This window comes from Erpetoichthys calabaricus, chromosome 15, assembly GCF_900747795.2.
Source record: "Erpetoichthys calabaricus chromosome 15, fErpCal1.3, whole genome shotgun sequence".
In the NCBI taxonomy this organism is placed as follows: Eukaryota; Metazoa; Chordata; class Cladistia; order Polypteriformes; family Polypteridae; genus Erpetoichthys; species Erpetoichthys calabaricus.
Genome location: NC_041408.2, coordinates 93,771,705 through 93,799,212, shown reverse-complemented (window position 1 = coordinate 93,799,212; position 27,508 = coordinate 93,771,705). Strand labels below are relative to the sequence as shown.

Genomic DNA, 27,508 nt, shown 5'->3' with positions numbered 1-27,508 from the left:
TAAAGCTCGTTTTGCAGTAAAACGGTCGGGCGGAAAATGGGGGGGTCTGCTACTCTAAAATCATAAAGTGAAAAAGAAGGTCTTATCAGTAAAAACGTGCATTCCTACGTCTTGAAGGACGAACATGAAAATATTTAAAGAGTCAAAATGAGTTCTGCCCTTTTGGAAACCCTAACAGGGAGCAAGAAAACCTGCAGAAATAACTTCGTGTGGGGGGGGGGGGGGTATAGGGGGGCTTGGGAGGGGGGTTAGGGGGGATACAAAGATCCCAACTCTAACATTATGGTGCTACATAACCTCACATTCCATCAGCCCTCTTAATGCTATTGTTTGGGATCCTGAAAGTGACCCACTGGCAGTGAGCAGTTGGGGTCCCCGTGTGCAGACCTCGTTACTCCTCAGCGCCGTGTGGGACGCCTTCACCTTTTTCTTTTTCACTTTTTTTTCTTTTTTTGTATTTTTCTGTTAGCTTGGACTGGACCTGGAGGAGCTGCAGGAGATCGAGGAGGATGCTGGACTGGGCAACGGGGGACTGGGGCGTCTAGCAGGTAGGAGTTGGTTAGTGACCTCACCCACACACACACACACACACACACAGAGGCGTGCCCCTCGTTTGGGGTGACACTGCTCTCCGGTGGCAAATTTTCAACTTTGTGTTGGGGAAGAAAAATTTGAGATGTGTCGACGGTCGCCACAATTCATCACCGTGCCATTCCTGAACCGGCACCTGAGAGCAATGAAATAAGATGTGCCCACCTAGCGTGGTCCTTCATATATATAGCGCCTTTAGAACGTCTGCAGCCCCCTTCACTTTCTACACATTAAGCAGCCTTATTGTATAATCATTTACATTTGTCTTTCCTCCTCATCAAGCAACATTCAACACCCCAGAATGACAAAACAAAAACAGAAGATTTAAAAGAAATATTCCACCAACACAAGGATTCAGAGCTTTTACTTTGGCTTAGGTGCCTCCCACCCTGCCGATTGGAGCACAAATATTTGTGATGCACCATCTGTTGGAATGACAAATGCTGCACTTTTTATTACTACAGATATTTATGATGCGCCATCTGTTGGAATGACAAATGCTGCACTTTTTATTACTACAGATATTTATGATGCGCCATCTGTTGGAATGACAAATGCTGCACTTTTTATTACTACAGATATTTATGATGCGCCATCTGTTGGAATGACAAATGCTGCACTTTTTATTACTACAGATATTTATGAAGCGCCATCTGTTGGAATGACAAATGCTGCACTTTTTATTACTACAGATATTTGTGATGCACCATCTGTTGGAATGACAAATGCTGCACTTTTTATTACTACGGATATTTATGAAGCACCATCTGTTGGAATGACAAACGCTGCACTTGATATTTGTGATGCGTCATCTGTTGGAATGACATGCTGCACTTTTTATTACTGCAGATATTTGTGATGCGCCATCTGTTGGAATGACAAATGCTGCACTTTTTATTACTGCAGATATTTGTGATGCGCCATCTGTTGGAATGACAAATGCTGCACTTTTTATTACTGCAGATATTTGTGATGCGCCATCTGTTGGAATGACAAATGCTGCACTTTTTATTACTGCAGATATTTGTGATGTGCCATTTGTTGGAATGACAAAGGCTGCACTTTTTATTACTACGGATATTTATGAAGCGCCATCTGTTGGAATGACAAATGCTGCACTTTTTATTACTGCAGATATTTGTGATGCACCATCTGTTGGAATGAATGAAACATTACAGCCAAATGGATACACAGATACATGTGTTCTTTTGTTAAGGTGGATATATAAAGTTCCTTCAGAAAGTATTCAGACCTCTTCACTTCTTCAGCCTTGTGCAAAAATTGTTTAAATTCATTTTTTTTCTCTCATTAAACCCTCAATACTCCAAAAATGACAAAGTGAATAAAAAGATTTTAGAAATTTTTACAACTTTACTAAAAATATAAAAGCTGAAACATCCCACTGACACAAGTGTTTAGAGCCTTTGCTGTGACTCCAGTGCACTCTGCTCCAGTGATCACCATTGAGATGTTTCCCTACCTGTCCGTAGACCGCCTGTGGTCCGTTCCACTGCTTGGACCAATTAGTGAAGGCCCATGGCTGTCAGCAGAGGGTCCTACAAGCCGTGAGGTTGAAGGATTTGCCGGCAGACCCTTGGAGAGAGGATTGTGTTGAGGCTCAGATTTGGGGGCTCCCAAGGGCTCAGTGGTCTCCATCATTCTTGAGTGGTAGAAGTTTGGATCAACCACAGCTCTAGAGGCAGAAGGGCCAACTGAGCAATCAAGGTAGAAGGGCCCTCAGCAAGAGAGGTGACCAAGAAGTCACCAGAGAGCCTGTGTGGAGATGAGAGAAACGTCCAGAAAGAGGACCACCACCACCCCACAAATCTGAGCTTTATGGCAGAGCAGACAGACGACACATGAAAGCCTGTTTAGAGTTTGAGAAAAGGTGAATCGAGTAGTGAAATTAAATGATGATGAAGAGGAAGAGCTGGGGACCCCCACAAAGTGGAGTCGTTCAGTTGCGAGATGATTTTGAAATGAAACAATCAGCCCAGAGGACCTTCGGTCAGCAACAATGGGTTTTCGACTTCTTGGCCAGCGAAAGGAAACCTCCCTCTACATGGAATCAAGAAGAGTAATAAAAAGAAGTTGATGATGATGATGATGAAGAGTTGGGAGTTCACCTGTAGTCAATTCAGTTGATTGGAATGGTTAGGAAAGACTGAAGGTCCAGGAGTTCCCTGTGGAACTTAGAGATTGTGTCAAGGAAGAGATCTGTGCAGAGCACCATCGAAGGTCCCCAAGAGCCCATTTGCCTTCATAACTCTTAAATGGATGAAGTCTTTAACAACTGTGACCTTGTCTGGAGCTGACCTCCCCACCAAAGTGAGAAATTGAGGGAGAAGAGCTTTGGTAAGAGAGGTGGCCAAGAACCTGATGGACAGTACTGGCTGAGCTCAAGAGAGCCTGTGTGGAGCTGGGAGGAACATCTCAAAGGACAACCATCACTGGAACACGTCCATCCATCTGATCCTTGTGACAGAGACACCAGACAGAAGGGTCTTCTCAGTAAAAGATGTTAGGTAGCCCACCTGAAGATCAAGAAAGAGGCACTTAAAGAAATCCCAGACTGTTAGAAATAAAATTCTGGGGTCTGATGAAACCAAGATTAGTGTCCTGTCTGGTTCGAAGCAGGGACCCCTCATCACCTGTGCACTGCCATTCCAAGGGTGAAGCAAGATGGGACAGCACCAGGAACTGGGGGGACTAGCGAAAAGAGAAAAAGCATGGAGATGTCCTTAAAGAAGACCTACTCGGAGTGTGCTGGACCTCCGATGGGGGCTGAAGGGTCCAACAGGTCATAGAAAAGACAACCCAGGAGTGGCTCCGGGACAACTCTGGGAATGTCCTTCTTGAGTGGCCTAGTCGGACTTGAACCCCATCAAGTATCTCTGGAGAGACCTGAACAGGGCCGTCCACTGAGGGTCTCCACCAACCTGCCGGAGCCTGAGGGGGATCTGCAGAGAGTCCTCCAATCCAGGTGTGTGTGTGTGTGTGTGTGTCACGCCAGACCCATGAAGACTCCAGGATGGAATGGCGGAGTACCGAGGAGAGGGTCTGTGCACCAAGGGGATAGTTCTGGTTTTATTTATTTATTTATTATATTTTGCAAAAATTGAAGTTCTGTTGTCCTTTCTGTCATTCTGAGGTCTTGTGACATCACAAAGTGTGACAAAAGGGAGGGGTGTGTCTCTCTCTATATGTGTACTGTAAATGGATATAAAACACGGAATATTTGCATGTACACAGTATTTATTTATTTATTTATATATAAAGCAGTGTGACGAGAATGTTCAGTTCGTTTGTATGTTTTTTGACCCCCTGAATGTGATTTGTCATTAAATGCCACCGTTAAAAAAACCGAGTCCCCCGGCCGGAGTGAGGCCTGACTCTGTGATTTGTCAGTAAGTGACAGCATTGCCATATCGGCTCATGCTGTAGACGTTCAGTGCCACCGGTGTGTTTATTCTTCAGACGTGGCCGACATTTCCAGCTCACAGCTTTAGGGGTAGAAACTCGAGTGCTGCACATGGCAGATTTTTAGGTTTGGATTTTTTGTCCTCTCTTAAAATGTGCTGACAGCGGGCACACAGATGGCTGCTCCTCTCTGGACTCGTCTTCTTTGGGTAATACTGAGCTGTTTATTTACCTGCTGAAATAAAACTGGGTGACACTGAAAGGACAGAAGACACCAGGCTGATGCCACACCTGTTCTGTTGTGATGAAGCTCAGCATTTCATAAACTCGTTCTTCTCTCGTCCTGCACATCTCACTCGCTTTTCTTCTTGTTTTTTTTTTTTCCAGCTTGTTTCTTGGATTCCATGGCCTCCTTGGGTCTGGCGGCCTATGGATACGGAATCCGGTACGAGTTTGGGATTTTCAACCAGAAGATCTCAGAAGGCTGGCAGGTAAATTGTGCATTTGACACTCCAGCTAACCGTTCAGTGCTGCACCTGCAAATTATCCAAGATGGCAACCAGGTGAGGGGTCATCAGCTGGCAAGTCACGGAGTCTGGAGGTTCAGCAGATGAATGGTCAGCACTAGGCCAAAGTGCCATTACAAGTAAAGTCCTATCTGTCTATCATATACAGTAGTGCATTCATATCTGTCTATCTGTTGTGACCACTAGAGGCGCCACCAAGCCCCAAGTGCTAGACATGACTCCACATTGATACTGTCACAGCCTTTAAACTCAGTCTAATACTCTACCATACGATAGCAGCAACTGCCCGCTCTCCTTCCACCATACCTTGTTTTCCTGTACTTCTGGTGCCATAGCATTGCCCACCAGCAGCACTTTCAGGCTACAAAGAAGTGGCAAAAACCAAGGAGCTTCTCTCTCCACAGCGCCCCATGGCTGCACCAAAGGACCCTGACCGGGCCATCCTTCCACACTACACATCCCAGGCAACCCTGCGGGTGCCCAAACTGCAGCCAAGCCAGAAGAATACTACCACCTCTCGTAATGGGGGCTGAATTACACTTGATAGTGTACATCCCCTCAGTCCATCTATTATTCTTTGTGTCCAAAAGGGGACAGTCGGGCTGAACTTCCATCCATGTTGAACTTCAATTATGGTCTCCCTGCTGGGTAAAGAATCGCCCTCCACCCCATTTGGGACATCTATCTATCTATCTATCTATCTATCTATCTATCTATCTATCTATCTATCTATCTATCTATCTATCGATCTATCTATCTATCTATCTATCTATCTATCTATCTATCTATCCTGCCGACTACACTAAAATATCTATTATATAGTGCCTTTCATATCTATCTATCTTTCCTGCCGACTACACTAAAATATCTGTCTATTATATAGTGCCTTTCATATCTATCTATCTATCCTGCCGACTACACTAAAACATCTATCTCTTATATAGTGCCTTTCATATCTATCTATCTATCTATCTATCTATCTATCTATCTATCTATCTATCTATCTATCTATCTATCTATCTATCTATCTATCTATCTATCTATCCTGCCGACTACACTACACTACACAGGCTGTGTGCCTGTGAGATCTCGATGTTGTGGTATTGAAGGTGAAATGAATGAAGATTACCCCTGGGGTTTTGAATCTATTTATTGACTTTAATTATTTATTTGCACCAGAGGACGTTGTTTGTTTTTATTGCTGCATTTTATGGATTTACTTATTTCTTGGATTATTTCTTGACGTATTTAAATGCACTGTTTGCACACTTAGGACATTTTTATTCTCATTGTTATTGTTCTGTTTAAAAGTCTTTGTTGTCTGCTCGCTCACCCTGGTCCATCTTGGTCGTGACTATCAATGTCCCAGAACTGAGGGTTGTGCCCAGAGCCGTGGGCTCAGGCCGTCACGGTGACAGCTTTGGAGAAGTTCTATTGATTTCATTCATTCATTTAGATGGGTAAAGCTTTATTGTTCCCAGGGGTGAGTTTGGCAAGTTTAAGATGGTGGATTGGATGCCACCTGCAGCTGTCAGCCATTTACACAATTTAATAGTCCAGAGTACAAAATGGTGCTGTCAAGGAGGCCTCGTCTCGTCTCAGTGAAGAGCTTCTGATCCCTGATGTCCTTCATGTTTTACCCACAAGAAGTAAAAAATGCCCAAATCTTTTCTTTCAGATTGAGGAAGCTGATGATTGGTTGCGCTATGGCAACCCCTGGGAGAAAGCGCGACCCGAGTTCATGCTGCCCATCCACTTCTACGGAAGAGTCGATCAAAGCGGAGGTGGTGCCAAGTGGGTAGACACTCAGGTAATGTCTTGAGGGATTGGCTCCAAGGCCTTGATGTGCTTTGTGTAGGTTTGGTTTTAATCTTTCATCAAAGCCCTGCCTCACTAAGCTCATCATCATGTTCTTCCTCGACCTTTAGATCGTCCTCGCCATGCCTTATGACACTCCAGTGCCGGGCTACAAGAACAACACGGTGAACACCATGAGACTCTGGTCAGCCAAAGCCCCCAACGACTTCAACCTTCAGGAGTGTAAGTGTCATGTGACCCACTTTCAAACTGCTGGTCTGTAGGGGTGACTGGGCGGTCCTGGGACAGCAACAGGAAGTGACCTCCTTGTGAAGCTCCACCCCCTCCGACGCGTCCTTCAAACGTGATCATGAAGAACTCCTAAGTGAGCTGGGCTGTGCCGGTAGTGCTGGTTCTCAAACCTTATGATTGGACAAACTTGAAAAATGTTCTAATAGGGATATACGTTTTTTTTTCTTTCCTCTGAGATTCAAAATCATTTCTTTACGTTTTATAAAGTATAAAGGTGTTCATTTTTTCTTAGAAATGCGGTTGTTTTTTTAAATTCATATTATGTTTGGTATTTTGACGAGGGTGTCGCTGCTTTGGCAATGATGGCATGACAGGCCGCTGTTGCAGGCAGGACTTCCATACGTCGGTTCCCTTCTCCCTGTGCAGTTCTGACGCCTTTACTTGTTTTTCCGGCCCGCGGAGAAAGGCGTCCTTTGGTTGTGGGCCCCACTGGAGCCTTGAGACCCACGTTTTGTTGTATTTTTTGGTTATTTTGGATTGTACTGACACAGTCGTGAGGTTAACACATCTACTGTCGAGTTGTCACCTCATCCATTTCTCGTCTGTTGGTTTCAGCAGCACTGCAGGGCGCCATGCGTCCCGATTGGTCGAGATTCTCGTGACTGCGGGTCATCCCAGGGTTGAGTTAAATACGGCGGTGTCGCCGATGTTGAATGTCCCTCGGTGGAGACCTTCTCGTGTGAAATGGTGAGCAGTGAAGACTGTCGAAAAAATCGGGCAGTTGGGTGGCGTTTCGGTCCTTTTTCTTTATTTCTTTTGTTTTCTGTTTGTGTTCATTGGCATTACGTTTGCATCTCCTGGGATTTCTAGCTCATAATAATTCCCATGGGACTTTGTCCATATCACGTTTTCAAGGTTTCGTGACTCCAGCCAGTTATCACAGTGGGTGTCTGTCCTGCCTCCCATCATTTTAGAGACTGCATGTAGGTTATGGGGTGGCACGGTGGCGCAGTGGGTAGCCTGGGTGTTTGTTTCCCGGGTCCTCCCTGCGTGGAGTTTGCATGTTCTCCCCGTGTCTGCGTGAGTTTCCTCCCACAGTCCAAAGACATGCAGGTTAGGTGCATTGGTGATCCTAAATTGTCCTTAGTGTGTGTGCTTGGTGTGTTTGTGCCCTGCGGTGGGCTGGCACCCTGCCCGGGGTTTGTTCCTGCCTTGCGCCCTGTGTTGGCTGGGATTGGCTCCAGCAGACCCCCGTGACCCTGTGTTCGGATTCAACAGGTTGGAAAATGGATGGATGGATGGATGTCCTGGTCCGCCAGTCTGGTCTTGTATCCCACCGTCATGAAGGTTAGGTGGGCCTATGTAAATTTATGAGCACACTGGCCCTGCAGTGGTCTCCTGCCCCTCTAAGTCTTGGCTACTGCATTACACGCAAATGCCACCTGGAGAGGCTGCTGGCTGTCACACGCCATTAGTGGAATACGCAAACAAATTTTAATGTGAATAATTAATTCTGTTTAGCTTGTTGGAAAGGGTTAAAAATAAATATCATTAAATTCCAGCCCCCCGACCTAAAGAGATCGTGCGCCTGTCCTGTTTGTCCCTTCAGGCTTGAAGTGCAGCTCTCTGCCTTCTGAGCAGAATTTCAAGTGCCGTCTGCAGATGGCAGCCTGCCAGTGACGTGACACCTCGGGGTCCGCAGGCCTTTCAGCAAGAAGGGGGAGGTGATGGAGGATTATGAGGAGGAACTGCAGGACAGAGGAGGGCATTTCAATGGGGGGGGGGGGTCATGGAACATGGGGGAGGAAGAAGTGGGACACCAAACAGTGACAGTTTAAAGTAGAAACGGGTCATTGAGAAATGAAGAAGTGGCACGAGATGAAAGTAAAAAAAAAAGAAATAAACTGGTGGGAAAGCAACAGGGAGACACACAGTTAAGTGCAATCTGAAGAAGGGGTGTGGGAGGGTGCTGAGATACGGAACAGCAGCACACAGTTTAGTGCAGTATAAAGTGTGGGGGGGAGGTCAGAAATGGAACAGCCTCATGTTCAATACGCTCAGTGTGGAGGAGGAGGAGGTGGCATTTGAAATAGCAACGTACTGGCACTTCAGAGGGACGGGCAGGGGATACATGAACAGGCATTAGGAATACAAATGTGCAGTGCCAAGATGGCACCTACGGCTCTGGATCTTGAACTTATGCCATTGTGAATTTTTTACAGTTTCATGCTAGGCTTTTAAGGCTCTTTTTGTGAATTTCACATCTGGGATCAGTACATCTATCTATATGTCATCGAGCACCTTTTCTGTCTATATAGTGCCTTTCATAGCTATCTGTCTGTTATGAAGTGCCTTTTCTATATATCTCTCAGTTCCATTTCTATATGTTTAAGTAATAAATAAATAGCACTATCTTTCTATATATCTATCATGTAGATGTTTTTCAATCTATATCTATTTATTATATAGTGCCTTTCATATCTATATTTCTGTCTGCTATGCTCCGACTTTTCTATGTTTCTGGCATATAGCTCCTTTTCTATATATTTTAAAGCTCCTTTCCTATATCTATTATATAGTGCCTTATATATCAATGTTTCTGTCTGTTATGTAGTTCCTTTTATATCAATCTGTCTGTATATCTGTCTATTATATAGCGCCTTTCATATCTGTCCATCTGTTCTGTCTTATAGCTCCTTATCTATTTATCTGTCTATATTATATAGTGCCTTTCCTATATAACTGTCTTATACCTCCTTATATATTTATCTGTCTATATTATATAGCGCCTTTCCTATATAACTGCTTCTCTATTTATCTGTCTATATTATATAGCGCCTTTCCTATATAACTGTCTTATAGCCCCTTATCTATTTATAATAATAATAATAATAATAATAATTCATTACATTTATATAGCGCTTTTCTCAGTACTCAAAGCGCTATCCACACAGGGAGGAACCGGGAAGCGAACCCACAACCTTCCACAGTCTCCTTACTGCATAGCAGCAGCACTACCACTGCACCACCTGTGATCTGTCTATATTATATAGCGCATTTCCTATATAACTGTCTTATAGCTCCTTATATATTTATCTGCCTATATTATATAGCGCCTTTCCTATATAACTGTCTTATAGCTCCTTATATATTTATCTGTCTATATTATATAGCACCTTTCCTATATAACTGCTTCTCTATTTATCTGTCTATATCATATAGCGCCTTTCCTATATAACTGTCTTTTATAGCTCCTTATCTATTTATCTGTCTATATTATATAGCGCCTTTCCCATATAACTGTCTTATAGCTCCTTATCTATCTGTCTGTATATCTGTCTATTATAGAGCTCCTTTCTCTCTGTGCACATTAATAAAAGGTCAAGTGTCTGTGTATTTTTGCATCTGTCCACTTGCAATGTCTCTGTCTTTCCAACAGATGGTGCAGTACCAACATTTACACTGCTTTTATGAGCCCCATACCAAAATGGCCTCTAACAGAGACTTATGCATTGCATTTGTCATTCCAACAAATGGAGCATCACAAGTATTTGTAGTAATGCATTTTATTACTACACATGTTTATGATGCGCCATCTGTTGGATTGACATCTGCAACGCATTTTATTACTACATGCATTGCAAAATACATTCCAATGGATGGTGCACTGAAAATGTTAACACTGAGGTCTGTGTGGATTATTTAGATTTCAACCCGACTTAGATGTGTAGCGTATCTAATAAATCATATAGTGCCTTTCACGTGTATTATTTAGCTCTATATCTATTTGTTTGTTTATTTTATACAGTTCCTTTTATAATTGCCACATCTCACTTAGGCAGGCAGGTCACACAGGGAGTCTTCCATGTGACTTGCACCTGTGACTCTCAATCCCATGGTGGGCACTGTGAGCTCACACTGCTGTCCATCCTGCCACCAGGGTGACGAGGCCATTGGGCCTTTAGACCACCCACACCAGACTCGCCCCTTTTTATTTTGGGCTTTTCTTCCTCTGTCTGTGTCCTCCGGTTTCCTAATTGCTAATGAGGTTCTTCTTTCCTTGGCAGTCAATGTGGGTGACTACATCGAGGCAGTGCTGGACAGAAACCTGGCAGAGAACATCTCCAGAGTGCTGTACCCCAACGACAACGTGAGTATGAAGACACATCCAGGTGGGAGCAGCAAATCTGTGACCGACGTGAGACTGAATCAGGTGCCTTTAGCAGCCTGCGGTCTCCAAGATTTAATGGCTGACAATGGCCTGCCAGTGTGCCGGCTGCCCAGCCTGAGGTCAGGCTGCACTGCTGATGCTGGAGGTACAACATCTGCACAGGATTTTTGATTTCTGACAGTGGGATGTTGGGGTACATCAGCTACAGGGGGTACCCTGCTGGTGTGCTCTGCAGAGCATCACTTTTGTAAGCCAACCTATTAAAGAAGCCAATGCTGGGGTGTGACACCCACACTGGCACACTGGCATCCAAGGTGAGCAGCAAGCCATTCGTACCCGGGTGGTAGACCCATTACTGCTGAAGGGTGGCGCAGTTATGCCCCCTAGTGTCGGTCTCTTTGCCCATCATTTCTACAACAAGAAACTTTTTTATAGCATAAAGAGGCAGAAATGGCAAAGGTGTGTAAGCAGGTGGGTCCTGGCGAGGAGATCTGAGCTCGAGATTTCCTAACGTTGTCATTTCATTTGCTCCGCCGAGTGACTAACTTAGGTGTATGTTCAGTTTTTTGAAGGGAAGGAGCTACGGCTGAAGCAGGAGTACTTTGTGGTGGCCGCCACCCTGCAGGATATCATCCGCCGCTTCAAGTCCTCCAAGTTCGGCTGCAGAGACCCTGTGAGGACGAGCTTTGATTCGTTCCCAGATAAGGTGAGCGCGCCTGTCCCAAACACTCTCGTACTTCTTCTTCAAAGTCCCCAACACGAGTGTCCCAGCAGGGTTAGGGTTAGGGTTAGGGTTAACAAGGCAAGGCGTGGACTTGCCTTCACTCGGTCCATTCAGCTTCCACCTTATTGCACACGTGTGTGACAACAGCTAGCGTACAACAATTACATTTAACAAGCAAAAGGAACAAACACCCAAAGCCAGGCCTTCCAACCCAAACTCTGCTCCTCACACACAACTGTAAAGGTCCCCCCACGCGGTATGACCAGATACGAGCTCCGAAGGACTAAATCAGGGCTCTCCAAAACCCAGAGCTACTTTTCCAATATGACAATGGCTGAGAGCTCCTTGTGTTTTCTAACGTTTCTTCTCATCACTTATTTCAACCCAAACAAACTGAACACGCTCGTTTTGCCTGAACATTTAAAAAATGTCGGTGCATTAAAATATCACAAAAAAATATTGAGTTCACCTGCAAGTGCATTTTGCATTTTCTAGTGGATCTCAGACTATTGAATGAAAACCAAACAATGCAATCCCCAATACACAGATGACTTCTTCAAGGGTGGTACGGTGGCGCAGTGGTAGTGCTGCTGCCTCACAGTAAGGAGACCCGGGTTCGCTTCCCAGGTCCTCCCTGTGTGGAGTTTGCATGTTCTCCCCGTGTCTTCCTCCAGGTGCTCCGGTTTCACCCCCACAGTCCAAAGACATGCAGGTTAGGTGCATTGGCGATCCTAAATTGTCCTTAGTGTGTGTGTGTGCCCAGCGGTTGGGCTGGCGCCCTGCCCAGGGTTTATTCCTGCCTTGTGCCCTGTGCTGGCTGGGATTGGCTCCAGCAGACCCCTGTATTAGGATGTAGTGGGTTGGAAGATGACTGACTGACTGACTTATTCATTTGTCATTTTGTCACATGTCACTTTATTCAAAACTCCAGTTACATGTGTGATGTGTTTTTGAGTTAGTCAGATGACTGGCACTGAGGTGTCTGGTGGAGTGGAGCCCCTCAGGTTCACTCATTTAAATGTCCGTCTGTCAGTCTTGTTCTGAACTTTGACTTCATGATATTCACGTCAGACTCTCGGAGGTGTGGAGACCCAAACACAGCAGACATTTTCAGAGCTGCTTGGTGAAGATTCTTCTAGTCATCTGTCTCTACTAAGCTCCAGAAATGCTGAGAATGCTGTTGACAATTTAACTGCACATTATTTTGAAGGTTTACTAATATATATTACCAGTAGCGGTGCGAATACACTTGACTTGAGCATTCCTGGTTGTCATACGTTTATCTTAGATGACTCAGACGCCACCGCGAGTGGCAGCTATTCCAGCAGCTCCTTGTATGACTTTATTTTTTTATGAATTTCCCCTTGGGATTAATAAAGTATCTATCTATCTATCTATCTATCTATCTATCTATCTATCTATCTATCTATCTATCTATCTATCTATCTATCTATCTATCTATCTATTATATAGTGCCTTCACACATCTATCTATCTATCTATCTATCTATCTATCTATCTATCTATCTATCTATCTATCTATCTATTATATAGTGCCTTTCATATATCTATCTATCTCTTATATAGTGCCTTCACTCTATCTATCTATCTATCTATCTATCTATCTATCTATCTATCTATCTATCTATCTATCTATCTATCTATTATATAGTGCCTTTCACACATCTATCTATCTATCTATCTATCTATCTATCTATCTATTATATAGTGCCTTTCACACATCTATCTATCTATCTATCTATCTATCTATTATATAGTGCCTTTCATATATCTATCTATCTCTTATATAGTGCCTTCACTCTATCTATCTATCTATCTATCTATCTATTATATAGTGCCTTTCACACATCTATCTATCTATCTATCTATCTATCTATCTATCTATCTATCTATCTATCTATCTATCTATCTATCTATCTATTATATAGTGCCTTTCACACATCTATCTATCTATCTATCTATTATATAGTGCCTTTCATATATCTATCTATCTCTTATATAGTGCCTTCACTCTATCTATCTATCTATCTATCTATCTATCTATTATATAGTGCCTTTCACACATCTATCTATCTATCTATCTATCTATCTATCTATCTATCTATCTATCTATTATATAGTGCCTTTCACACATCTATCTATCTATCTATCTATTATATAGTGCCTTTCACACATCTATCTATCTATCGTTTGCTCAGACGTTGATGCGCTTGCTCTTCTTTTCTCCACCCTAGCGGCCGCTTCTTTTCTTCTTCTGTGGGCATCTTTTCGTGTTAAAACTGATTAAGTCCGTGTTTGTGTTGTAATTACTTAGTACGTTTTCCTTAATTTTTCACTTAAGCTGGCATTTAAGTCTTCAATCTGCCTGAAGAATGATTTAAGATATTTAGAGGTAGGGGAAGTGATGGCGAAGGTGATAGGGAATGAGAACGGCGCCCGTAGGCATGCGCTACACGGCTACCCTGCTGGCTGCTGCCGAGAGCTGATTCTACAATAAAATAAAAAATAAAAAGAGGAATAGCCTTGGAGGTCAATCATCACCCCGAAAGCGGATAGTAGACATCACGTAGTATGTTAGTACCAAATTTCAGGTCAATATGTCAAACAGTTTGCGAGCTACAGGTGATTTAAAATCCTGGACAGACAAACGAACAGCCACGGTAGCGTATTATATATAAAATCCAGCGTCTGTCTGTCTGTCCGCTTTAAACGTGAGGACTAAACAGATTTAGATCGGGTTTTTCTATAATTTGCTTGATTTTGCGACTTCTCTCATTTCGCTATGTATCAGAGTTGAAGAAACACACAATGGGGATCCTCCTCAAACTCGCGCCTGCCTCGGGGTCTTCCTTACATTCGCTTAATTAGAGAACAAGAGAACTACTTAACGGATTTAGATCGGGTCTTTTTTTTTTCAATAATTTGCTTAAATATTCCGGTTGATTTTGCTACTTCTCTCATTTCGCTAAGTGTCAGAGTTCGCTTGCGGCACCGATTTATTTCCGCGCATCCGAGATCCACGGGGTGGGGCCGAGGGGAGGGGGCGGGGCCTTCTCACTCACTCGCCAGCTTCGGGGCGTGGTCCTTAACTCCGCTTAGCTAGCGAACGAGAGAACAATTGAATTCCACTTTGTTTGATATTTAAAATAAAGTGTTACTGAGGTCTTGATGAGTTTGAGTCCGGATATTCTCTTAAGTGTCTGCCACATTGAAAAGAGAGATTGCAATTCAGATTGCGGATCGTGATTTTGTGTTAAAAGGATCGTGATATGCTTGTTTGGAAAGATCGCCCACCCCTAATTTGATTAATTAAGTTTTCAAATTTATGTAGGATTCTTTAACCCTTTGGCGACGTGTTGGAGACCCCTGGACTAAATCCTAGAGAGTCTTGAGCGACCTTTCTAACAGAAAATACAAAAGGGATCCGCTCATCTCAGTCTCTCTCAAATGGGTAACAATAAGTACGCAGCATGGACTTCAGGGTCTGACGGAGCTCTTCTGAAACCCCTTGAGATTCTGATTGACGGGCACTTGATGTTTTATACTTTACTGCTAACTGCTGTAAAACTTGGGCAAACTATTTAGACGTGAAATTAGATCTGACTACATAACTTTAGGTAAACCAAATATAGAAAAAAATTCAGCAAAGTCTTTACAATAACAGAGGCAGCGATTTTTATTTTTTATTTGTTTACAGGAATAGCCTCAGGATATCTTGTGCCTTACAATTAATAGTTAATTCCCACATTTTGTTCAAAGGACCAACACAATCAGTAATAGTAACACGCTGCTCAAACATGAAAGGACCCCTTTATAATGAGAGTCAGTGACACTTGTGGGCTGTTGATCTGCTCAGTGAAGTAGCAGAGGGGCTTGTTCATCAGTTTCAGCTGCTTTGGTGCACTAGAGGGGCAACAATGAGACGACCCCCAGAACAGGAATGAATGGGTTAATAGCTGGAGGGTGGCCGCTGACATTTTTCCCTCCTCATCTGTTTTGTCACTTGTTTTGCATTTGGCTACGGTCAGTGTCACTACTGGTAGCATGTGGCCATACCTGGACCCTACAGAGCTGGCACAGGTACTCCAACTTCTCCAGGATGGCACATCAATACCACGTGGCATTGCCAGAAGGTCTGCTGTGTCTGCCAGCACAGTCTCAAGGGCATGGAGGAGATTCCAGGAGACAGACAGGCAGTGACTCTAGGAGAGCTGGACAGGGCCCCATGTAGAAGGTCCTTAACCCATCAGCAGGACCCACTGGAGGAACAGGATGAGCACTGGCAGAGTGTACAAAATGACCTCCAGCACTGGTGTGAATGTCTCTGAGCAAACAATCAGAAACAAACTTCATGAGGGTGGCCTGACGTTCTCCAACCGTGGATCTCGATTGACATTTGCCATCAAATACCAGAATTAGCAGGTCCACCACTGGTGGGCACCCTGTGCTTTTCACAGATGAGAGCAGGTTCACCCTGAGCACACATGTGGCAGATGTGAAAGGGTGTGGAGAAGCCATGGAGAACATTATGCTGCCTGTGACATCGTTCACCCTGACCGGTTTGGTGGTAGGTCAGTGATGGTCAGTCGGGGGAGACATATCCATGGAGGGACACACAGACCTCTACAGGCCAGACAATGGCACTGCAGGACTGCCATTAGGTGTCGGGATGAAATCCTTGGCCCCATTGTCAGACCCTATGCTGGTTCCTCCTGGTGCACGACAATGCCCGGCTGGCCTCATGTGGCGAGAGGACGAAGGAATTGATACCATGGACTGCCCCCCCCTACCCCACGCTCACTCACTTGACCAGTCCAGTAGAACACCTCTGGGTGGGACATAATGTTTGGGTCCACCCAACACCTCAGACTGTCCAGGAGCTCAGTGATGCCCTGGTCCAGATCTGGGAGAAGATCCCCAGGACACCATCCGTCGTCTCATTAGGACGTTATCAGGCATGGGGGGGTTATGGGGGGGGCATACAAACTACTGAGTACCATTTGGAGTTTCAGCTCAATGGACTCACCTGCCTGCGTGCCTGCGACATCATCATTTTTTCCCTTTGATTTTCGGGGTGTCCCTGTGTTGGTTGATCAATTCCATCCTCTCGTTCCTCACACATCGCCATATCAGTCCATCGCAGTAGAGATGGCCAGCAGGATTTCTTTTCCCATTGAGGTCTGATGTGTTTTCAGTGTTCCTTTCATTTTTTGAGCAGTTTATGTTCAAAACGTTCCCCTAATCCTGGGATTGGACACACTGGAGATGAAGGAATCTTTTGATTTGGTTTTCCACCCATTTGACAAACCGATTTAGGGACGTCCCACATTGCGCACCCCTGGTTACCCCTGCATAGCAACACTATGGCAACCGCAACAGAACATTCCAGAAAATGACAGCACCCATGGAAAAACAATAAATGGTGCCGCAGTAAAATGTTTCGTTTCATTTCTTGAGTGTTGATGTTATTTCACCATTAAATTGAATTCCCCACCAACAGTGCAGGAGAATATCAGAACAGAATTGAGAACGGACTCCAAACAGTTTAAATTGTAAGATACAAAGGGAACTCCGCTAAAATTGGGACCCCTGGAATTCAAAATCTACGTAACTCACAAAAACGAAAGTATCGACATTCAGTAAACTCGCCTTCACGTCGCCATCGTGCGTTACCGAGTGTAGATTGGTGGGCAGCGGAGTCAAGTTTCTCCATCTCCGATGAAATCGACAACACGATAAAAGTGTGCAGCGAGTGCAGGGGTCGGAATCCTCGCTGAATCCACGGCATCGTAACAAGAGCATCGGCCCCGACGCTGACCCCTAATTCTAGTGCGGTTCCTCCCCCCATAACCCTCGGTCTGTGGTGTTTATGCCAGTTTTGTCCCCACCTACGCACCACAGCCTGAATTCCCGCCTCTTTGCTTTTCTTCCTGACCTTTCGTGCGGTGCGTTCTTTGAAAGTCCACATCAGTAATCTCATATGTGCTCTCTCTGGTCGTATCCCTTTGTTGCTTCCTTATGGATTTCCAGCATTTCAGTGAAACATGGACCCCCCTGTCTGAACTCCCACTGACGCTCCTGTTGAAGACGTGCGACTCTGTTTCTTCCTCACCAGTTCCTCCCATTAGTCGACCGGCGGCACACGTTAAGTGGACTGAGCCACTGACTTCCTGTTGGCAAAGCTTGGACTTTATTGAAAGAAGTGAGCTGCACCGCCACCTGGTGGCCTACGTCTGTTATTGCAGATCCAAGTAACTCCTGAAGATGGCTCTAAGTGGGCGCCTATCCACTCGGACCCAGCAGCTCCTCTTCTCCATTTTGAAGTCTGCTGATGGCTCTGAGCTGTAAGTGTAAAGGCAGGACATGACGGCATGGACGTCACTACACTGAGTTCTTTCTGTCTGCAGGTGGCCATTCAGCTCAATGACACTCACCCTGCTCTGGCCATTCCAGAGCTCATGAGGATTTTGGTGGATGTGGAAAAGCTGGAGTGGGAGAAGGTAAGCGGACGGCGTTAAAGACTTTCTTTACTGTCACCGAGAGGTAGCACATCAAGTAATGACCCTGCCGGATGTCTCTGTCCCCATGCAGGCCTGGGACATCACGGTAAAGACGTGCGCCTACACCAACCACACGGTGCTCCCCGAGGCCCTGGAGCGCTGGCCTGTCTACATGTTTGAGAAGCTGCTGCCCCGACATCTGCAGATCATCTATGAGATCAACCAGCGTCACCTGGATGTAAGTAGCAGCCGCCTGGGTGTAGAGAACAGGCAGGTGTGGGTATACGAGATAGCAGGAGTGGGTTTAAAGCCGAGATGGCAGGGGTTGGGTGGGCACTGCTTCATTAAAACATCAAATGGTGAGAGTATCGAAGGAGAACAAATGGCGTCGTCGTGGGTTTAATAAGTGACGTCCAGTGACAAGCTGTGTGTGGATTCGACACAACAATGAAAAGTGCATTCAGCCTCTGCTTTTCTTTTTAAATCCTAGAGGGTCTCGGCTTTGTATCCCGGAGACTGGGACCGACTGAAAAGGATGTCTCTGATCGAGGAAGGAGACCCCAAGAGGGTGAACATGGCCCACCTGTGTGTGGTGGGGACACACGCGGTGAATGGGGTTGCCAGGATCCACTCTGAGATCGTCAAGAACAGCGTGTGAGTCGAGGGGTCTCTCTCTCTCTCTCTCTCTCTCATTCACTCCCTCTTTGTGGAGGTGCCCTCGGTGCCCTGGCCTGTTATCTTATCCCGGTCCTGTCAAGGCGTGCAGGGACATTGGGAGGGTGGCACGTTACGGTGTGTTATGCCAGGGTGTGCCAACACTTTTTTTTATAACCTTAATATCATTTCGGTACAATAAACTAACTGGGGGGCTGTGCCCCCTTTGGCTAAAAATGGTTGGAAACAAAGAAATTTCTGGATGTCTCTCCTTGCCAAGCCCAAGAGATACAAACTGAGACACCATAATAATGAAAACAAAAGCAAGAATGCATAATAAAAAGGAACATTAAGCACTCTAATAATAAAACAATGAATACTTAGAAATAACATATACAGTAGTATGGGAAAGAATCTTGTTTCATTAATGGGTTTCATATATGAGTGTAAAGTTGATTGAATGCCCAGAGCTCACTGATGGCATCGAGTGTCATTTCATCTTCATGGGTGACACAGCAAGTCACTGAGAAAACAAATTGCAGTACCTTTGGGTTTTGGGAGGTGGGTGGGCATGTGAATCAAAGTGGGCCTCTTATTATTTAAAATGTGTGTTGAATTATTTGTAAAACTGAGGTGGCACACTGGCATGGTGCCATAGGCGTAGTTGGGGGGAGTGGATTTCAGATTTGACCAATCATATATATTCTATGGCAGTTTCAACTGGCAAAATTATGATTCGATTTCTTTCTCACACACCCCCAAAAAGCTGATTTCTGGCTACGTCCCTGCATGGCACTGCCACCTCTCAGCATGAGGACGTCAGTCAGACCTCTGGCCAGAGCTACAACGTGTTGCACATTAGTCAAACGGGTAAGTAAGAATGTCATTGCATGTGTGACAATATTACAACTACAACCTCTGCAACTTTTATTGATTGACAATAAGCTACCAATTATTTCCAGGCCTCCACCACACCCCCAAAACCATCACCCAGTCACAAAACACACCACATGGTTTAATGGCACTGGTTCTTTAAGTGAAGCCCGTTCAGAATTTCTTCAGACTGCTGTGGCCTCATTGCTCTCCGTGTCATTTTCTTTCAGGTTTAAAGACTTCTACGATATTGAGCCTGAGAAGTTTCAGAACAAGACCAATGGCATCACTCCACGCCGCTGGCTGCTGCTGTGTAACCCGGGACTGACCGATCTCATTGTTGAGGTAAGAACACAAACCTATGAAGGTGACACCAGGTACACGATGGCCGTGTGATGACTAAAGGGTACAAATAGCCACTCATCCCCCTGAATATGTCATTTTTGTCTGTAGACAGACTTCACAAAGTAAGCAGAGAGCTCAGGTGTGTTTATGGCTCCTCAGTTTAGGGGACAACGTGACACCATTGATAGCCACAACGGTGTGGGTCTCTGCTCTCTGTGCCACAAGCAGCATTAACACAGAATCGGCTGACTTGTGAAATGAGGGACATTACTTTGAAAAGTCACTGGTGCAGCTGAGACAGTGAATGTCAGTGACACTTCTAGATTTCTAAGGTCATTATTGTCACAGGTGGAGTTCATGACCTCTTGGGCACGGCCATCATCTGAGTGTCTGTCTGCAAAGAATGTCGACTCCATCGAGAGGTTTACTTGCCTCGGCAGTGACATTCACGTCTCTGGTGACTCTTCCTATGAAGTCAGTAGACGGATTGGGAGAGCATGGGGGGGGGGGGTCATAAGGTCACTGGAAAGAGGTGTGTGGCGCTCCTGATATCTCAATAAAAGGACGAAGGTCCTAGTCTTTAGAGTCATAGTGCTCCTTGTTTGTGAGACATGGACACTATCCAGTGACCGGAGATGAAGACTGGACTCCTTCATGTTTGGAGAATCCTCAGGTGCCGCTGGTCTGACTTTGTGTTGCTCATGGAGTCCTGAATGAGGCACATGACCTGCAGTGTGAGGGAGCGTCAGTTACGGCACTACGGCCATGTGGAGCGATTACCCGAGGGTGATCCAGCTCACGAGATAGATGGTCATTTCTGGGGAGTGGGACTGGACTGTATGTCTGTCTGGGGGGTTGCCAACCAGGATCCTGATCTGTTTTGTCATAAGGTGGGTGTGGCAACCTACTGTACCAGTGCATACTTCCCAACCTGACCAGTATGGAGTTCTTTCTTGTTTCTTCTTCTCCTGCATTACGATTACTCGGTAGAACTACAAGATCTTGGAACTTCACGCTCTCTCTGTCCTTCTGGCTCTTTCACCCTACTGCGGCCATGTTGCAGACTTCAATCCACAAGGGAGAAAAAGAACTTTTATCCGGCCGTACTCCTGGGCAAAGGAATGCCCTGCCAGTAGCCATTGGCAATGCCCAGACAATTGAATGCCTTAAGGAAGGACTTTAAATGCACTTATTGAATACACCTTTTAAGGGTTTTAGCAAATTTAGTTTCTACTTTTTTTCTTGTTTTACCTTAATTTAAGACTATAAAATGACAATAAAAGTTCAGAAGCAATGTCGCTATGACCAAACAGTAAACTTTGTGAGCTGGAATGTCAAAGGTCTCAATCATGAATTAAAGAGGAAGAAAGTTTTTTCTGATCTAACAGGTCTAAATGCCAAGACAGTATTTTTACAGGATACTCTCTTAATCAGCAAGGATCAGTTTTGGTTGCAAAGAGATTGGACTGGCCAAATATTCCAGCCATCCATCCGTTATCCAACCCGCTGTATCCTAACTACAGGGACACGGGGGTCTGCTGGAGCCAATCCCAGCCAACACAGGGCGCAAGGCAGGAGCCAAACCCTGGACAGGGCGCCAGCCCACTGCAGGACACACACACACCAAGTACACACCAGGGACAGTTTAGAATCGCCAATGCACCTAACCTGCATGTGTTTGGACTGTGGGAGGAAACCCACGCAGATACAGGGAGAACATGCAAACTCCATGCAGGGAGGACCAGGGAAGTGAACCCAGGTCTCCTGACTGTGAGGCAGCAACGCTACCCACTGCGCCACCGTGCTGCCCCAAATATTCCACAGCAGCTATATAAAGAAAACTAGAGGTGAGGGAATCTTAATTCATAGAACAAATTTGTTCTTTTATTTGGACTTCATCTGCATCATATTACATTGGGTTTTTTTCTTTTGTATTAACCTGCTTTGTTTTAATTCATAAAGTCTGTTATATATTGATTTTTCATTTTCATATCTGTTACTTTGGATCTATTTTATGGTGGCCCCTAAGGGCAAGTGACAAAAAACCTAAAGATGTGATGCGTACAATTAAAACAAGGTGAGACGTACTTGTTGTTATGCTTTGTAGTGCTTTAGGTTTTATAAATGCATGTTATATATAAACTGTATTATTATTATTTATTGAATAAAACAAGGGAAAGGAAGAAAAAGAAAGAATAGAAAAGGTAGAAAGAGTGGCACAGCAGCAGGTGTGTTCCCATGTTGTCTTTAATGCTGCAGAGCCACGCAGACCCTCAGGTCTCTCCTTTCAGCCCCCACATATTAATAATTAACTTTGTCATTTATAACACCTGACCCCCCCCCCCCTTTTGTTTTTAATTTGTTCAGAAAATTGGCGAAGACTTTGTCACCGACTTATATCAGCTGAAGAAGCTTCTGAAGTTTATTGATGACGGCATCTTCCTGAGAGACGTGTCCAAGGTCAAGCAGGTAAGCCAACGGCCGTACGGCTCTCTCAGACCACCGGAGTGGCTCTCCCACTCGATGACACACACAGTGTGCACATGAAGGAGCCCAGTGATGGGCCAGAGGCTCATTTCCTACCCCAGGGTCCGTATTTGTCAAACATCCCAGAATTACTCCTAGGAATTGCACCAAATGTCCAACTAGGATAAGAATTTGTCCTTCCTCCAACAGGGACACGAGACGCTTCAGTTTATGAAGCATCCTGCGCCCACTCCCAGATATTAGTAAGAGTTTGCATTTGAGAATGAGTGACGTCACAATCTGATGACAGCCAAAGCCACAAGGTGGCACTCATGGTGATGTTTCCTTGTAAGTCATAATGATGCGTTGTAGTTTTCTAATACTAACATGGTAGTGTCACCACAAGGCTGATAACAACATGACTAGAGGAAGAATTAGAAGAAGAAGGGAAACGCAATAATGCAGGACATTGCTCTAAGCTGTACCTAATTGTTGCCACTTTGCAACCACATCTTAAGTAATCCTGTAACGAGCACCGAGTAGGAAAGGCCGATACGCACACACACACACACACACACACACACGAAATGAACATAGAACACGCTGTTCATTTTGCAGTGAGCGATCCACAGCCGTACCTTCAGAAGAATCCTATTCCCACAGTTCTGGCCACTTGTAAAGTAACCGTTACACTGAAGCTCTCCACTGCTGTACGTTATGGCCACTTCTCGCTCTGTGATCCCCCCACTTATCTTCTGTGAGGCTTACTTATCCAATTCCCCAGGAGTCTGCGCCTCCTTTCATAAACCTTCCTGTGCTTATAAAGTGTAACATGAAGGTTCCAGGGGTTTGTGGAATGCAAAGCTCAGCGTAGCCGTGTGACGTTTTGCTGTCAACCACCCATCCTGCCCCTTTTATCTTCAGTTGCTGTCCCCTACAGTACGGTTTGAATCCACGAGCACCTGTGGTGGATGCTGTGATTCACATCCGCGTGCTCATCCACAATTGGGCAGTGACGTCAACGTGTGCGCCAATTTGCACGAATGCTGCTTGCTTTGATGTCACTACATGTGGTATATGGTGGGGGGGGGGGGGGGTAATGTACGAATTTGCATATTGCCTCACGTGTTGTAACGGCATTCAGAATTCGGTGCAAGATTCAAGAAATGCTTGGTTGTGACGTACACAAATCACCAACGTCACAAAGCTACGTTTAACTCGTAAAGTTTACAATGCTTTAATTTTGTCTGACGTCGCGTGGCTTCTCCATGTGGATGGAGTGATCACTTCACGTACAAGATCTATTGCAACTATCATTCCGTCTCTGTCACACTGCTACCATTTTACGAGTGGATTGCTGTCCAGCGTTTTTCAAAACAGTCCACCTTTCCCGAGATGTGCGTGCCAATCTGTGCCTGAGCGCCACCTTCTGGCAGCTCCTAACGAGGTAGGACGGCGCACGCGCTCTCCTCAATCCTGATGAAATTTACATTTACTTTACTGACGCCTTCATCCATTTATGATACAATTGGGTCCATTTCTCTTGGTTTTCCAATTGGATAGGCGGGTCATGTGACGTGCTCAGGGTCAGAAGTGGGATTTGAACCCCCAACCTCAGGGTCTGAAGTCCAAAACCTTAACCATTACGCCACACTCCCTTAAGTGGAGTTTACTAAAGTAGGAGAATTGATAAAATGCTTTTACTCCTAAGAGCAGACCCCTATCTGTGTCCCTCCGAGCCAATCAGAGCCGTTTTCCTACTCTGCGACACTTGATAAATATCTGCTGAGAACATTCAAAGTCTCAAAGCTCCACTCGACTTGATGTTATGTTAGAAGAATTAAGAGGAGGGGACTGGTGGGCTTTGTTGGGCTAAATGGCCCGTTCTGGCCCTGATTGTTCTAACGTCCTGATAAATGAGAGCTGACCATTCCGTCCCACTGTTAGCCACAATGACGGTCAAGTCGTCTCACCCAGAGGTGCTCAATGTCTCTGCTTGAGCTCCGTGACTGAGAGGTTTGTATCCCACCAGCGTCTCATTACCGTCAGGACGCCGTTTCTTTCTTTTAATCGTCCGAGTCAAGCTCATTCATCAGATGAGTTATCACAACACGTCAAGGAAGCGTATTTTGTGCGGTCCTCCTAACGCGGTCCGTTCTGGTGTGTAATTTTAACCTTCATTGCAGACATTCTGCCTCATTTACAGCACAGCAGATTTGGGAGCTGAAAAGACCTGCCTTAGGTGGTCAGGATCTTTGCCTACTCGGCCCCCCTGGAACCCCAGGACAGGGCATCGTGTCAACGTACCAGCCTGGCTGAGTATTATTCATTATGGTGAACGTATTTTTGTTTTTGTTTAGGAAAACAAGCTGAAATTTTCAAGCTACCTGGAGCAGGAGTACAACGTAAAAATCAACCCGGCGTCCTTGTTTGACATCCAAGTGAAGAGAATTCACGAGTACAAACGGCAGCTGCTCAACTGTCTGCACATCATCACCCTCTACAACCGTACGTTCTCCTCGTTGCTCACCGTTGGCTGCCTTTGTATGCTTTGTGTGGGTGGGATACAGAACTGGCATGGGGGGTGGGCACTGAGCTGCATCGTGATGGCTTTGCTTAACCAACCCCACTCACTACCTCTGTGTTTCCCCCAGCCTGGCAATGACCCTAAAGTTCCTCCTCATTCAGGTCCAGCCCACCTGTCATGCTGGTGGACGGTCCCCGTCTGGCGTACTAACTGATGGTTGTCATGTTTTCTTCTTTACATTTAGGCATCAGAAAGGAGCCGAATAAGGAGTTTGTCCCCAGGACAGTTATGATTGGAGGAAAGGTAGGCTGAGTGTTAAGTGCTTATAGTGCCTGACCAAACTGGGTGTGCCACAAATGACTTCATTGTCACCTTCTGTAAATACTTCTGAAGTCAAAGTAATTTAGGATTACCGGATGGACGTGAGGCCGACGACTGACCCAGAACGAGATCTAAAATGAAGCCCCTCGGCGGCCTGCACTAAGCTCGTTTTATTTTATCAATACAGTTTGCTTAGGGAATCTGCAGGTGAAGTGCAACAGAGAAGATGAAGCACAATGGACGGACAAGCACCCCGAAGCTCCAAATCAAAGCCGATTAGTGCCTGGCGCTCCATGGCGGCTACAGGAGGGCTAGTCAGTAATTCAAGAAGGCTCACCAGTGCCACTTTACTTCCTCCTGTTCTTTTGGAGACCCTGGGGGTCTCAATCAGGGGGCACCAAGATGGAGTGCATCCTCACCGGCTGTGTACCATCCTGGTGTGGCACCTGTTCAGCCCAGGGGCACAGGGCACTAAACAGGGTCATGACTTGTTATTGTCTTTGTAGGGGGTCAGGGCTGGTGGGGGGCTGACAAAACACAGGGCCTGTTAAAGCCCATTCCTTGTGTCATTGTGGGCCGTGTTTGAAATCCATTGTTCTTGTTGTTGTTGTAATGACGTTGGCCCAGGGCATCACTGGCACGTAGCCCGTTGGATTTTAAGCCCATAAGCCAATTGTCTTTCATCAGTCAAGATGATGCACAGAAACAAAGACGACAAGGAATTTTAAAAATTGGCAGATTAGTGTGTGGTGATTCATGCAGGCCACAAGACGACTGATTTATTATTACAAAGCCCAAGAAGCTTTGAGACCTCATTTAGAAATGGAAGACCCCCCTCTGTGCTAAACATCAAGAGGACGGAGGGCAGCAAGCAGATTGACAACAGACTACCGTTGATGGGATCAACCTGAGAAAGGAGTTCCACCTCCAGTACCTGGGGGTCACGCTGACACCATCCTAAGCTACAAGGATGACGAGAGCTTGGCAACAAGAAGATCCCACACCAGCTCAAATCAAACGTTTACCACACTGTTACTGGACCTGTTGCCACACAGGGCGTTGAGTGTCGGCCTGCCATGATGGAGAAGCAAATGCTGAGACGAGATTCAGGAACACCAGCCATGCTGGTAGGAGAAGATGCCACAGAAGAACGCACTCGATCTGAGTGAAGGGTGAGGAATACGATACAAAAATAAACTCCATTTAAGAAAGAAAATGAAATGGCAACGTGAGCGGTTTGTGGAAAGCTGTTGTCTGCGTTAGATTAGATGAGATCAACTTTATTAATCTTATGGGGAAATTCAAAATAAGGGACATCCTAGAACACACTTGGAAGATGGCACCATTGATGGCATGCGGGCTTCTAAACTTGATTCTAGTGAAGCTGTGAGGAATGGAGGACCAGAAGCTGAAGAGCAGATTCCGTTAAGACTGAGAAAGGACAAAGGGTGGGCACAGAGCTTCATAAACTCTACAAAGGGTCATCAGGGTCGCCTTCCAGGAAATGACCATAAAATGAACATTGAGGAGAAGTTGCTCAAATTCAGCACGGCACAAGTGGAATTGCATTTGGGAGGATGGACATGCAGCAGAAGAGTCGGGCTGAAAATACGCAGGTGCATTTCTGGGGACCAGTGGCGTGTGTTACTGTGACAAGCAACTCCGCTGATTCACTTTTAAGTAAGAAAGGCTTTGTGGAAGAGGTTAGAGGTCAGGAGCCTGCGCTGATACAAACCATCAAGGATTTCAGGAACGCAAGTGGGACTCTTCACGATAAACACTTCTGGTGAAACGCAAATGAAGACAAAAACCTGGAAACTTCTGCTCACAAAGATGGCGGTCGAGGTCCTGATCAGCTTGCCAGGTTACAGTTCTCAACCGAGGGGCATCATGGGGGTCAATTTGGAAGTCAACAGCCCAAATAAGCTGCGCTGGCGGAATGATTTGCTGGTTTCCAGACTCTCTGATCTTTTGTGTGTTCACCTTCAGAGCTCCCACTTGTGACGTCTCGCTTACAAGATCGTCATCTGCTTGTTGGCCTGCGTGAAGAGCAATTAAAGTTGAGCTCTAAATTTATGGTAAAAATTCAAAGGACAATGCAGTTGAAGTCAGGAGTTTCCATCCACTTGGGCTGAATTCTCTCAAACCGCCTTTCTAAGCCCTCCACAGATTTGATCCTAACAAATTATAAATGTGGCAGATCATTGAAGTTGTCTACTCTGTGCAGGGCAGAAGTAAATTTCCCCCCACAGTGCTCACAGACCTTTAAGTGTTTCACTTTTTCTTCTGGTGGGTCACACATTTCCATCCACGTTGTTCA

At 45.3% G+C, this 27,508-nt stretch overlaps 1 protein-coding gene and 1 long non-coding RNA gene across 2 annotated transcripts in view; both read left to right on the top strand.

Moving 5' to 3' along the window:
• Positions 1–27,508, top strand: part of LOC127525969 (uncharacterized) — a 569,224-nt gene that overhangs the window by 471,602 nt on the left and 70,114 nt on the right. The window lies entirely within an intron of this gene.
• The window catches only part of pygb (phosphorylase, glycogen; brain), a 53,435-nt gene that overhangs the window by 15,903 nt on the left and 10,024 nt on the right, over positions 1–27,508 (top strand). The window contains exons 3-15 of the mRNA XM_028820161.2: positions 470–548; positions 4,399–4,502; positions 6,217–6,348; positions 6,467–6,578; positions 10,655–10,737; positions 11,321–11,464; positions 17,910–18,002; positions 18,094–18,240; positions 18,493–18,656; positions 19,760–19,874; positions 22,242–22,343; positions 24,701–24,848; positions 25,112–25,170. Coding sequence (XP_028675994.1) covers positions 470–548; positions 4,399–4,502; positions 6,217–6,348; positions 6,467–6,578; positions 10,655–10,737; positions 11,321–11,464; positions 17,910–18,002; positions 18,094–18,240; positions 18,493–18,656; positions 19,760–19,874; positions 22,242–22,343; positions 24,701–24,848; positions 25,112–25,170 — 1,482 coding nt within the window. The remainder of the gene's footprint in view (positions 1–469; positions 549–4,398; positions 4,503–6,216; positions 6,349–6,466; positions 6,579–10,654; positions 10,738–11,320; positions 11,465–17,909; positions 18,003–18,093; positions 18,241–18,492; positions 18,657–19,759; positions 19,875–22,241; positions 22,344–24,700; positions 24,849–25,111; positions 25,171–27,508) is intronic.